Genomic DNA, 13,405 nt, shown 5'->3' on the forward strand with positions numbered 1-13,405 from the left:
CATCCTTCTGGTATCCGTGTGTGTGTTTCGTTTTGAAACTCATAAACTTACAGATCTCAGGTTCAAGATTTTATAGATATATTTTTCCATCGTAGACAATATCGTTCACTATTTGACAATGTGATTTAGGATACCATATCGGGTGCAGTACTCAATATAGAGTGCTTCACCATTCTTATATAATGGAGCCTCAAAGCAACCCTGTGAGGTAGGCTAGCCTGAAGGGTCATGAAAGGGCCACTTAGTTAGAGCCCAAGTACTAGGGTTGCCAACTTTGGCCTGGGAAATTCCTGGAGATTTGAAGGGCAGTGCCTGTGAAGGGAGGATTTTAGGGAGAGGTATCCCCTAGAATCCATTGCATAGCATAGAGTTTGCCCTCTGAAGTTGCCATTTTCTTTAGGAGAATTCATCTTGCTAGCCTGGAGATCAGTTGTAATAATGGGAGATCGCCAAACCCCACCTGGAGGTTGGCAACCCTACCAAGTACATAGTTTCTTCCCTGTTTATTTTTAAAAGATTTTTTTTCTTTTGAAAATGCAGCTCTGTTATCGCTTCGGAGAACAGGGTGTAGAGAGGAAAGGAAATCTTAACTCCTTCTTCCCTTGCTATGTACCCCTGAGCCACTATTACCCCTGCTAAGGAAAAATTATGGAAATACTTACGTTCCCCATTAGAAGTAAATAGATTTCACCAGTGACTTTTCCCACTGCGAAATGGCTGAAGAGGAAAGGGTTAATGTTCCTCCCCCTCCTGCTTCCCCAACTCTCTCCATGTCATACTCTTCCTTGATAAAGTTATCCCACAAGTTGCATTTGCAAAGAAGGAAAAAAAGTTGTCTAAGTACGGAAGAAATGATGCGGTGTGGTCGAGCTCTCAGCTTTCATGGCTGAGTGGGGATTGAAACTCAGCTTTCTGGAGTTGTGTATGTCAACGGGAGAATAAAAGAGACACGGGTGGGAGGGAATCCATTTTTGTACACATGTGTTAATAAGAAAAAACAGAAATTTTTGGAAAAACGAACTGAACTCTGCATAAGCAGTAGTGGCAGCACACAGCCAACATCAGCGACCCCAGCTAGAGGCTCTTCCCTGCTCCTTCCCACCCCACTGCCACACAGGTACAAGCATCACCTCCATTCTGCTCTAGAGGCCAGTGGCACAGGAAGCGATTATGAGAAAGGCCTAGTTTGTTGTCCTTACCACCACAACCCTGGTGTGAGCCAGGAGGCCCCCTGCACAGTTCCCAGGACCACAGGGGATGCTTGACTCAGCTCACGCCTGGGCCATTTTAACATCCCAGTCTGTCTCTGTGCCCTTCGCCAGTTCCTTGCCCAGAGAGGCTGTGGCCATCTCTTCTGCTGCTCCAATTAGACCTGTAGCCGTTGGACCGGGTTCCCTGTTTCTCCCCACCATTCCCCCAACACAAATATCTTATCTAGAACAGGTCACAGTTGGAGTCCTTCTCTCAGGCATGGTCGGTGGGGTTGGGGACGGACAAGGGAATGATTGGCTAAATGAGTACCGTTTTGGATTTCAGCAACTGGCGGGGGTTCCTGACCACATTGAGTAACGACTCTTAGTTGTGTTCAAAATCCCATTCCTCGTGGTTCTTTTAAGCAGGGGCAAAGGAGGGGGTTGAACCCGAGTGCTTCTGCATGCAAAGTTTGTGTTCGACCCCACCCCACCCCCCTCCAGCAACAGCCCTTCCCTTCATACCACCTACGGCAAGATTTTCAGGTCCAACTGTCTGATGCACACCTTTTTATTTTCCAAGCCAGCCTACCTGGTACATAAGCCCACTTGTTTATCAAGTAGTCCCTCGGAGGGGAGCGCCTGGGAATGGGTCCATGAGATTTCTGTTTCTGAGCAAAAAGTAATCACTTGGGGTCTGAAATGCAGGGGGCAGGGAGGGGGGAAAGATGGCCTGACCTGACCTCCCTGGTTGGGATGGATGATATAGCAGCTGGAGCCTCTCTCTGTTCTGTACAGCATTGAAAGGACTACGGATAAGTGGCCTGGCAGCCTAGCCACCTTTTCCTTTTGGCAAGGTGAGGGCTTGGGAGAAAAGATGCCCTAGCGTCCCACTCGGATCTCTCATATTGTACCGTGCGATCAGCCAGCAGCTGTAAACTCTGGTCTCTTTTAAATCTTTCTTTTATCACCAGGGAACCCTTTTAGCTCTTCCAAGTCGCGAACATTCATCATAGAAGGTACACCGTGCCCCCCCATCTTGATTACTTGCGTCCGAGCGGCATTTTATGGGACAGAATCCATGTGCTTTGCTTTCTGACTATTATGATGATTTATCATGATCATTGGCAATTTTTCCCTTGACTCGGATGACAAAAATTCGCCATAAAATGCCCAAAGGAAGCAAAAGAAAGAAAAAAGAAAAAAAAAGTTTGCCTTTTAGTAACATCTTGCAAGTAAAGTTTAAAAAGCAAAACGAGCATTTGTTCCTTCCGTCCCTTCCCTTCCGATTCATCCCATGTCATATTTTTTTCTTTCTTTCTTTCTGTCTCAAATGCATGTCTCGTCCAAACGTATGCCCTTGGCCTTCCTTTGACATTTGACGCGGGGGCCTTTGTTGTTGGGAGGAGGTTGATTGCCATGGCCCCCTCGCTCTTTGCAGCATGCTTGTCCTTTTTGGGAAAACGTTATTTCTGGGATGCATCTAGAAGTCTGCGGCCCATAACTTAGGAGTACAGGGGATGCTTGCAGGAAAAGGCAGGTGCCTTCTTGCCGCAGCCATTTCCAGGCCACTTGCATGAGTCACTGTCCTGGGGCATGCCTCCAGATCGGAAAGCAGCAAGTCCAGAGCAATTAATCACACGCACACTGCTCTGAGGGCAGGTGAGTCCACTGCATCTCTGCATTAGGTGTGATTGACTGCTCCCACTACAGGATTACCTGCTCCCCTCTGAACATATAAAGCCGCAGGGCTTTTTTTCAGCCGGAATGCGGTGGAACGGAGTTCCGGAACTTCTTGTAAATGGTCACATGGCCGGTGGCCCCGCCCCCTGAACTCCAGACAGAGGGGAGTTGAGATTGGCAATCTCAACTCCCCTCTGTCTGGAGATCAGGGGGCGGGGCCACCAGCCATGTGGCCATTTTCTCCGGGGGCGATTTAAACTTGTTCCAGCTGTGTGGTCCTGAGAGCGTGCGCGCACTTTGCGCCCATGCATGTGGGACCAGGGAACCACCTCCTGCCAAGAGTTACCCCCTCTGCTGGCAACCCGCTGTGTTCCACCACTTCTTTTCCAAGAAAAAAAAGCCCTGTAAAGCTGCAATATAAATCAGACTATTCATCCCTCCAGCAGAAGCTGCCCAGGGTTTCCATCCATCCTAGCCTTCATTACCTTAAGGACCTTTCAGCTGGAACTGAGCTGGGGACTTAAGCGATTTCCCCCTCCCCCATGATGAGGCTGCTTGGAAATCATTTCCTTAATCCATTACTCCGACAGAGGCACAACGGCAGCCTCCTCTATGGGTTTGCACTTTGGGGCACACGTGGCTTTGGCCCAGGCATTTGAATGGCTGCTTCAGAGAGATCTCCCAGGGCCCGAGGCGGTTTCAAGGACAGATCAGTGCATGGGATGGGGTGGGATTCCGTTCAATTTCTGCTCTGCTTTTCGGCATGAATTTTTTGGCCTTGGCTTGAAGAAATTCTAGGAAGCGTTGGGGTGGGGGGTTGGTTTGGGGGGTTTGGCCTGCATGTTTCAGAACCCTCATAGTGCCAGAACTGAATTTTGAGATAATAAAAGGAAGAAAACAAACGAAGACACAGAGATGGGGGCTCTGAAAGCGTCCCGTGACCCCATAAAGACTACTTAGTTTCAGCATGAGCATTTCCATAGCTACTTCCTCAGACACTTTCAAGCATACCTTTCCAATACTAAGGGCAAGAAACTTGGGTTTTTTAAAAAAAACACTTTAGGTGTCTTTTTTTTAGACTGCTGAATGCTGTGTCCAATCCCAGATGCTGTGCTCAACCAGTGCACTGGCAGAATACGCCCAGCTCTGCCTTTAAATAGCCCTGGTTCAAAGACAGGCTTCCTGTTAAATGAAAAGGACATCTGTTATATTTAAGGCAAATGTATATATGACTCCGTATTGCATGTTTCAGTCCAATTTCAAAGTGGTTTTCTAAAAATTTACAACTCGAGAAGAGTTAAGATGTCATTTAAAAGGATGCTTGGAGAACGGGTCCTCTGTGAGATCTCGTTTCATACCGGATGGAGGGATGCCTCTTCTCCTATCCTACAGCTGAACACCCTCTGAGATAGGATTTTGATTGTCAGCCTGTTCCTCTGCAGTTTGCCCCGCAAGCAGGGGGTGATACACGTTAGCCACTTCCTCTCATTAGCCCAGATGGGTCAGCTTCAGGATTTTGTGAGCAAGAAACCCTCACTGGGCCTTGGCCTTTTCGACCATCAAGGGACAGTGCTTACAAGTACCCAGACCAAGAACGCTCTCTGGAGAAGAGCGTTTCCTTTTGCCAGATGGCTCCTGTAAGTGAGCCAGTCTTTAAACCATGAAACAGTCTCCTTTCAAGAGTGGCTGGTGTGCCAAAGGCACTTTCACCATTTCCTGTTCTGGCAGCACAGCTCCTCACTAGGACTAAGAACACCGAATCTGCACCCCAACTGCTGAAACTCTTTTTAAGCCTCTCTGCCACCAGTTATCCAGCTCCTGAGTAGAAATGGGCACGAACCGGGAAAAAACAAACCATGCGGTTCATGGTTCGTCACATTTCATGAACCATGAACTTTCACGAACCTGCCCCGGTTCATGAACCAGTTCATTTTTGGTCCATGAAAATGTCACTTCCATGTCAGCAAATCACCACTTCCAGGTCAGCAGAAGGGAACTTCCGGGACAGCAGAAGGTCTGCAGAAAGCCCAACCCCCATTGCCTAGGAAACTGATTGATTGGCACCAGGCTGTCTGCAGTGACGAACCAAAAAACAAAACAAATGAACCACCCTAAAATTCGTGGTGGTTCGTCAGAAATGGGCTCTGACGAACCACTGGTTGGCGAACCACGAACCAGCCTGATTCGTGATGAACTTTGGTTCATATTTTGGTTCGTGCCCATCTCTACTCCTGAGATTTCAAGGACCACTACAGACAGGACTAGAAACTTGGTTTTTTTTTCCTGAAATGAAAGCTGAGATTTTCAAGATGCTCAATTCTTTGCGTTTGTCGGGCCTTTGGAGGAGGACTTTAATGGAATGGAAGAAGATACAACTCCTATTTTTTTAACCTACTGCTACAATAACATGGCCCTTCCTAATTTCCCAATCTGGTTTCCCTGTCCTGCCTATTATCCATTTCAGGGTTCTGATTTAAATCTCTCACCTCTCTGCTTTTGGCTATGAGCCCAGGGCCTCTTCCACAGGCTAGCAAAAGGCTCATGACTTTGCACGTGCTTCTCAAGGAGCACCTCAGAAGGTCAGAGATGGCAGGAGGGATTCTTGACTTGAGTCTCTGGCCTCCTCCAGGTCAGGGGTGCTTACCAAGCATGCCACACCCAAGAAGCCCCTAAAGTCTTGGTGAGCTCAGGTCAATTACTCTCCTACTACTACATAATGATTAAGGCTCCAAATTTTAACTAGTAGGTTATTCAACTGGAAACTTCAGTTGATTGATTGATTGACTGATGACGGGAGGAGCCCATTTTAATTGGGAAGACCAAATTTTCATCTGGGAGATTGGGAACTAGGGGCGTCACTTTCTTATTTTTGTTTCCAAGGCTGTTGCAGCTGCAGAGAATGAGAAAATTTAGAAGATGCAATTTCCACTTATTAAATCTGCACTCTCTCACACACTCCGAATAAATCTATGTATTTAAAAGTTTATATCTCACAGCTCTAAACATATGTGCGCCCAAGTTGGTTTCTTTCTAACTCTCAATAGCAAACAATGACCAAATCCTGTACCCCAAAAAATCATAAAATATCATCTGCCCTATCCCGACAGCTGTCCTCCTCTTCTCACGAGCTTTCTCTTTCCCCTGTAGCATCTCCTCATTTACCATCCAGCCATGAAGTCCTTCCCCCTTCTCTCTTTTGTTTATTCATTTGGTTTGCTACTTTCTTTTCTTCCCACCTTTTTGGAAAGGGGGGTTATACACCAACAAGAGGTAAACCGCTGTCCTGGGGAGGGGGGAAGACAGCCCGGTTTCTGTGCCGTGTCCGTTGCTGTTGCGAGCTCCCTCCTCCCACCTTTGCAAGGCCTACATTGACGCTGCTTGCAAGATGTCTGAGTAGTGAAAGCCCCCCCACCCCCGTTCTGCTTTCCCTTTTTGGTGTTGTGGTCTTAATTCAACAGGACGATCCGGCTGCACTTGCTCTTGGTTCTCATTTCTCTCCTTGCTCTTTCTTTGTCTCTCTTTTGCTCGTTTTTCAACAGAGACGGTACGAGCGATGACCCATGTCATCAACCAGGGAATGGCCATGTACTGGGGGACGTCACGCTGGAGCTCGATGGAGATTATGGTATGGCACAGGCTGCAAGGGATCTTTTCCGTGCGCGCGAGCGCACTCTTTTTGGGCTGAAGCACGAGCATCTGCACATTCTCTACCCAGGCATTTGACAAAGCTGCGGCTGCTTTCTCTCCACCTGTCTGGTCAGGGGGTTGAAGGCAAACAACTCCCAGCAACGAAGGCAGGCAGCAGTTGTCAGGCCCCGTGTGGTGTTCGCAGATGTATTTCCGCTTAATTAGTTTTGTGCCCAGATTGGGTGGGGGGTGGCCTGTCATGGCTGAGTTGAGCTGCCAGGGATGAGAAAAGTTTTTTTTTAAGTATGATGCCAGCTGGCCTCACTCTGGAAGCAGCAGCTTAGGCAGAAAGGGGGACGAATGGGGGAAACTGCCCCAGCACCCTACAAAGTTGAGACATGTCGGTTCCTATTGTCTAAGGTAAGTGGACAAAGATGCACCTCTCGGACTGAAATTTCGTCTTTGACCTTTAGGGCAGGGGCTCGTGCAGTCAAATAGGATCCTGTGTGCCTATTGAACTGGAATTTACGTTTTGTGTACACACACACACACACACACATATATATATACACACACATTTTATTGATTTATTTTATTTATATTTCAATTTATATACCGCCCATCCCCAGGGGCTCTGGGCGGTGAACAGTTAAAATCGATAAAAACAAGAACTAAAATCAATATACAAACAATAAAACAAATGAACAAAGTGCAGTGGTGGGGAGAACCCTCCCCCACCCCAATGGTGGGAGGCCGACATGGCACCGCCCCCTTCAATCACCTAACGCCTGGCGGAACAGCTCTGTCTATATGTGTGTGTGTGTGTGTGTGTGTGTGTATACACGTATATGTACACACACACACACACACACATATATATATACACACACACACACGCATGCCTTGAGTCTGATCTCGTCAGATCTCAAAAGCTAAGCAGGGTCGGCATTCGTCAGTAATTGGATGGGAGACCTTCGAAGAAGACCAAGGTTGTGGAGGCAGGCAATGGCAAACCACCTCTGTTAGACATTTGTTTATTTCAATTATTTGACCTTTTTTCTGGGCACCCAAAACAGCATAAAAGCAACAAAAATTGCAAGTCGAAAATAAAATGAACAACATACAATAGTTCCTGACTGCTTTGCGGCGTTTGTCTCTGCCTTCCCCAGGAAGCTTATTCGGTGGCCCGACAGTTTAACCTTATCCCACCCATCTGCGAACAAGCTGAGTACCACATGTTCCAGAGAGAGAAAGTGGAGGTGCAGCTCCCGGAGCTTTTCCACAAGATCGGTAAGTTTTTGCATCCTTTTTGCATTCTGGCATCGCTCGCCAGGTATTGGCCACATTCACGCTGTGCTGGGGAGAAGGGAGCAGGTGGTAGGGGGCAGCTCCCATCTATGTTGCAATGTGAGCAAGGCTGCTTATCTTACCTAGTACAGTTCATTTCACATCAACACAGTCCTAGAAAAGGGAAGGAGTGCCTCCGTGCGGAATGCTGAACCGGGCAAGATTGTGAGAGTTCTGTGGCTGGAGCTCTTGTTTTCATTTTAATGCATTTATCAGGCACATGGAGTTCTGATTCTGATGAGAATTGAGACAGAGGCAGGGGTCATTTTGTAGAAAAAGAGCTGGAGGAACTCATTAGCATAACTCATTAGCGTATGCCACGCCGCTTGACATCACCGGAAGTGTGTCATTGGCATAACTGATTTGCATATGCCACACACCCTGACATCACCTATCCTGGCTGTTTTAGACCCAATCCTGGCCATTCAGGGCCGAAATTGGGCCCAAAAAAGCAAAACGGGGCTGAAAATGGCTGAAAAGGGGCCCAAAATGGTCAGGACTGGTGACCTGTGCAACTGATACTTGCCTTTTAAAAAAACACACACACACTGGGAGCAGAGCCCTGTTCATTTTTTCCCTAAGAATTGTTCCACACGAGCAGTTTGGATTGGAGTCGTCAGAATTTGGTCCATTTTATTCCAGTGTTTTCAGTGCTGTTTTTTCCTCCCATCTCTTTTCAGAGCTGGTTTGCGGGATCTCCAAATGTGGATTTTTAAAAATATCCATCTAATAGTTTCGTTTTTCGTTTTTGCTAGAGCGTAAGAGTGGAATGGCATTACTAGAGATGATTTATTTAAATGCCTGATTACACTAAATGTGTGCGGGAGGGGAGCTGGGTTTGATTCCTCACTCCTCCGCTTAAAGCCAGCTGGGTGACCTTGGGCTAGCCACAGCTCTCTGGAGCTCTCTCAGCCCCACCCACCTCACAGGGTGTTTTGTTGTGGGGATAATAAAGGCATGCTTTGTAAACCGCTCTGAGTGGGTGTTAAGTCATCCTGAAGGGCGGTATATAAATCGAATGTTGTTGTTGTTATCAGAGGCCCGATGCGGGCCTTTTCAGCCCCAATCCAGGCTGAAACGGGCCCCAAATGGCCGAGAGTCAGGTGGGCGGGGCCACCTGGCATGTGACCTCTTCGGGGAACTGCCGGAACTGCGTTCCCGCACATTCCCCCTCGAAATGAGCCCTGCCCGTAACTAGACATAACCTTGGTTAAGATAAGAGGTAGCAAGAATGAGCTAACTGTTTTTATATATTTTAAGACGAGGTTTCAGATATGGATAAACTTGTCTTGTGTTTGAAGTTCTAAGATAGGAAGATAGACTTTGAAGCGGGACAGGCAGCTATTGTAAGGAGATGGTTTTGAAACCTATCAATGGCAAGCAAAACTAATTGCAGGGTTCCTCTTTGGAGGGGCTCCTTGTCTGTGACCTTTATATCTTTGGGTAAGATACAGTTCTGGACCCATGTAATTGCTCTCCTTAAACGATCTATGTAGTCATAGTGGATGGTATGATTTTCTATTGATTGAGAAGATTTTAAGATTACTTAATTATGTTTTGTTAATAAAGGCTTAGAATAGAAGCAGAAATTCAGTAAGTGTATTCCTTGTGTACAATACCTGGGATGAACCTAAGACATTATCTGTGGTGTACCCAGGGCCGGATCTAACGCTCCCGGCGCCCGGGGCAACGCTTGCCGGCCCTCACGCTCCTGGCGCAGCGTGATGACATCATTTTGATGACGTCATCACGCTGCGCGTCAGAGGCAGCGCGGGGGGCTGAGAAGCTGCCCGCACCATTCGCTTCAGAAGCGAATGGCACGGTCGGCTTTGCAGCCCCCCACGCTGTCTTTCGCCTGCCCCGTGGGACAGGGGGCGGCCGGCTGCCCCCTCTCCTGCAGGGCAAGTGAATGGCGTGGGCGGCCGCGCTGCCCTTTTCCTGCCCTGCAGGACAGGGGGTGCGCGGCAAGCCAGCCGCCCCCTGTCCCGCGGGGCAAGCAAAAGGCAGCGCGGCTGCCTATGCTGCCGCCTGCATGCTCTGGGAGCTGCTTCCGACGCCCCCTCCCTGGCGGCGCCGGGGGCAGACTACCCCCCTGCCCCCCCTCTAGATCCGGCCCTGGGTGTACCTCTTGCCAAGAGTTAAATGATTTGATACTGGAAAGCTAACTTGGAGTCTCTCTGTTCAAGACATCTGGCACGTGAAGAACACGTGTCAGAAGATGCAATGGTAGCCGGGAAGGGTAGTTTTAAAAGACAGAGCTGGCGGCAGGGCAAAGGCTTTGATATACACTGGAGTTGTGTGACGGGGCTGTGATATGCCAGAAGAGAAACTTCAGCCCATTATAACCTCTTCATGTCCAAGCCTGGGTCTGGAAAGCAGCTCCAGCCCATTTCCATTCCTCGCTGCCCTCTGTTAGCAATCCCACCCAGTTTTAGACTGGAGAGGTTAAATTGACAGAGCCTTCAGGGAGGCGAAGATGAAATTAACAAGCCTTTTGAGGAGCGATCTCTGCCCCCTCTGTATTTTTAAACTACACTTTCCAGCTAACATTTCATCTCCTGACACTTGATGAGAGACTCTAGAGAGACACTAGATGTTCAGAACTTCTAAAGTGCACACCTATATCTGAATCAGGCCTGACTAGAGTCATCCAGAACAAGGACATAGTGGAGGAGCGAGCTGACAGCTCCTGGAAGAGAAAAGCTCTGGGTGCTGAGTAAATGTCTGGCTGAGCACAGAAAAGGGGGCCAGCAGTCAGGCATGTGCTCTGGCTGGTAGCCCCAGATCCAGGGGCACAAAGACCAGAGCATGATTTTCAGCAGCAAAGGAGAGAGGCAGTGGCAGGCAGACATGCTTAATCCATGTTGTAACCTTGCTATTACCAGATTCTCTGTGCCCAACCTTTATCTCTGCCTTTTGGTCCTCAGGCGTAGGTGCCATGACGTGGTCCCCGTTAGCATGTGGAATTGTGTCAGGGAAATACGACGGTGGGATTCCGCCATACTCACGAGCATCACTCAAAGTGAGTAGCTGTGTTTGTTGACCCATTGGCTGAAGGGCGGTTGTGTGAGCCCTCCTCACCATTGCCACTCCCACATGCAGGTCTGACCCCCTTACCCTCTCCCCCCAGGGCTACCAGTGGTTGAAAGACAAGATTTTGAGTGAAGAAGGGAGACGGCAACAAGCCAAGCTGAAGGAACTGCAAGCCATTGCAGAACGTCTGGGCTGCACCCTGCCTCAGCTTGCCATTGGTAAGCAGAATCCATCCCCAGCTTCATGGCGCACTCACAGCCACCCGTGGCTTTATCTGGGTAGGAAACCGCCCATCCTAGCTGCCCTTGGAGGATGCAAGAACTGCATTGCTGGGTCAGGATGCGTCTAATCTGAAGGCTTCTAAGGTTGTAAAACAGAGTTATTTAAGAGGGTGTTTTGGAGTTCTTAAGGGCCTAAATTCCAAACATGGTTGTGTGACCTGAGCTGGCTTGCATTGTTGCTGCTGGATTTTAAATATTTCTGTTTTATAAAAGCAGCATTTTCCACTTCAGATCTTAAATGGGGGAAAAGGGGAACCGGACCTATCAATATTTCAAATAAATAGTCTGATTTGCAAAAGTGGGCCACCCAGACACTTCTGGGAAATTCAGTAACAAAGCCCAAAGGCAGTAGTAGCTCTCCCATGACTTTTCTCCCCACATTTGATATTAAGTGGTATACTGCTCTTGAACCCTGAGGCTTCATTAGCGATCATGGTGGTTAGCATTGATGGAGCTTTCCTTCCTAAATTTGACAGTATACCTTTAAAATAAGCTAGCAATCAATGCCATGTTTAGTGGCAATGAAATCCAAGTGTTAAATGAGCTGTTCTTTGAAGAAATTTTTTTTTGTTCATCCCAAAAAGACTGCGAGTCAATTCCCCTGAGTTCCATTATGTTGCATCGGAGAGGAAAATATGTGTTCGTGTGTATAGATATGTGTATATGTATGTGTATATATGTATATAAACACACCATTAGTAATTTACAAACTTCCAACCTGTCCCTGCCCCGGTTCAGTTGCCTTAGAAGTGAAAATACCCTTTCCTTTGAGGAAAGAGGTTGAGCTTTGGCATTGTCTGTGCCAAAATATCTGATGAAGAGAGCTTTGTCAAATGAAAGCTCATACCCCAGAAAACGTTGTTGGTCTTTAAGGTGCTACTGAACTCAAATCTTGTCCTACTGCTATAGACTAACACAGCTACCGAGCTGAAACTGTCTGCCAAAATAATTATCCTGCTTTCCCCCTCAGCCTGGTGTTTGAGAAACGAAGGGGTCAGCTCGGTTCTTCTGGGAGCTTCCAATGCAGACCAGCTAATGGAAAATATTGGAGCAATACAGGTGAGTCCTGAAATTTTAGGCTGAAGTTTCTGAATACACAAAAAGTTTCAAAGAGAATCGCAAGTGCCAAGTTCTTGGTCCTATAAACTCCAGAGCAGAAATATGAGCATTTAATGAGGCATTTCATTAAGCATCTGCTATGGCTGTTATCTACCCAGGTCACAGAGCTTATTTCTTGAGTACTTGTTTATCCTTCCCTTCCTCCAAGGATTTCAGAGCGGTGAAAGTTGCCCTTCCTCTGTTTTATCCTCACAACAACCCTGTGAGGTAGATCAGAGTGAGAAAGAAAGAGTATGACTGGCCTGAGTTCACTCAGCAACGTTTATGGCAGACTGGAGATTTGAACCCAGGTCTCCCAGCTTGTAGCCTGTAACTCTACTCACCACACCACACTGGCTGTAGTTGCTATGGGATATGAAAAAGGAAATAAGCAAAGCCAGGCTAGCCCAATCTCATCAGATTTCAGAAGCTAAGCAGGGTCAGCCCTGATGAGTATTTGGATGGGAGACCACCAGGGAAGTTGAGGGTCGCTATTCAGAGACAGAAAATGGCAAACCACCTCTGAATATCTCTTGCCTTGAAAACCCTATAGGGTCATCATAAGTCACCGCATTCGGTCCGTCAGCCTTCCACCGAATGCAGTCAGGCACCAGTTAAGTTCTTCACTGATATATTGCCTTGTTGATTAAAATGTATGCCCCATGAAGAAGTGCAGTGAAACAGGGGTTTTACATGCTGGCACGCCCATCGGGCAAACGGAGAAATGAATTTGGTGAAGGCAATCTTTATACAGCACTGGAATTGCAAAACTTGGGACAGTCCAGAGTCCGTTGAGCATCTTTGAAAAAGGAAAAAACGGATATTGATTATATACTTAATTACCTCAGACATTTGCTGGAAATAATTGTATCAACTATATCAACTGTGTACTATATTTTATTGAGGGTTATGAATGCGACTATAGTATTTTGATTAACTGCTTGAACTTTTGTATTGGTTTACCTCTTGAGCACCTATAGGCACTTGCACTTTAAGAATATTGGGCAATTTGAAACTTAAAACTAAAAATTTATATTAATATTTATATATCTGCATATCATTACTCTCAGTTAGTTTTCTCTTTGAGTCGGCTTTTGAACATAGCCATGAAACTTGCTCTCCACAACTCCAGAGTCTTTAAAACGG

General features: G+C 47.2%; 1 protein-coding gene across 3 annotated transcripts in view; it reads left to right on the top strand.

Moving 5' to 3' along the window:
* Positions 1-13,405, top strand: part of KCNAB2 (potassium voltage-gated channel subfamily A regulatory beta subunit 2) — a 132,900-nt gene that overhangs the window by 116,398 nt on the left and 3,097 nt on the right. For all 3 annotated transcript variants that reach the window (XM_055001535.1, XM_055001534.1, XM_055001532.1), the window contains 5 exons: positions 6,413-6,498; positions 7,670-7,790; positions 10,775-10,869; positions 10,978-11,098; positions 12,132-12,220. In XM_055001535.1, the coding sequence (XP_054857510.1) occupies positions 6,413-6,498; positions 7,670-7,790; positions 10,775-10,869; positions 10,978-11,098; positions 12,132-12,220 (512 nt within the window). The remainder of the gene's footprint in view (positions 1-6,412; positions 6,499-7,669; positions 7,791-10,774; positions 10,870-10,977; positions 11,099-12,131; positions 12,221-13,405) is intronic.

The sequence above is a fragment of the Eublepharis macularius genome, chromosome 17 (assembly GCF_028583425.1).
Source record: "Eublepharis macularius isolate TG4126 chromosome 17, MPM_Emac_v1.0, whole genome shotgun sequence".
Taxonomy (NCBI): domain Eukaryota; kingdom Metazoa; phylum Chordata; class Lepidosauria; order Squamata; family Eublepharidae; genus Eublepharis; species Eublepharis macularius.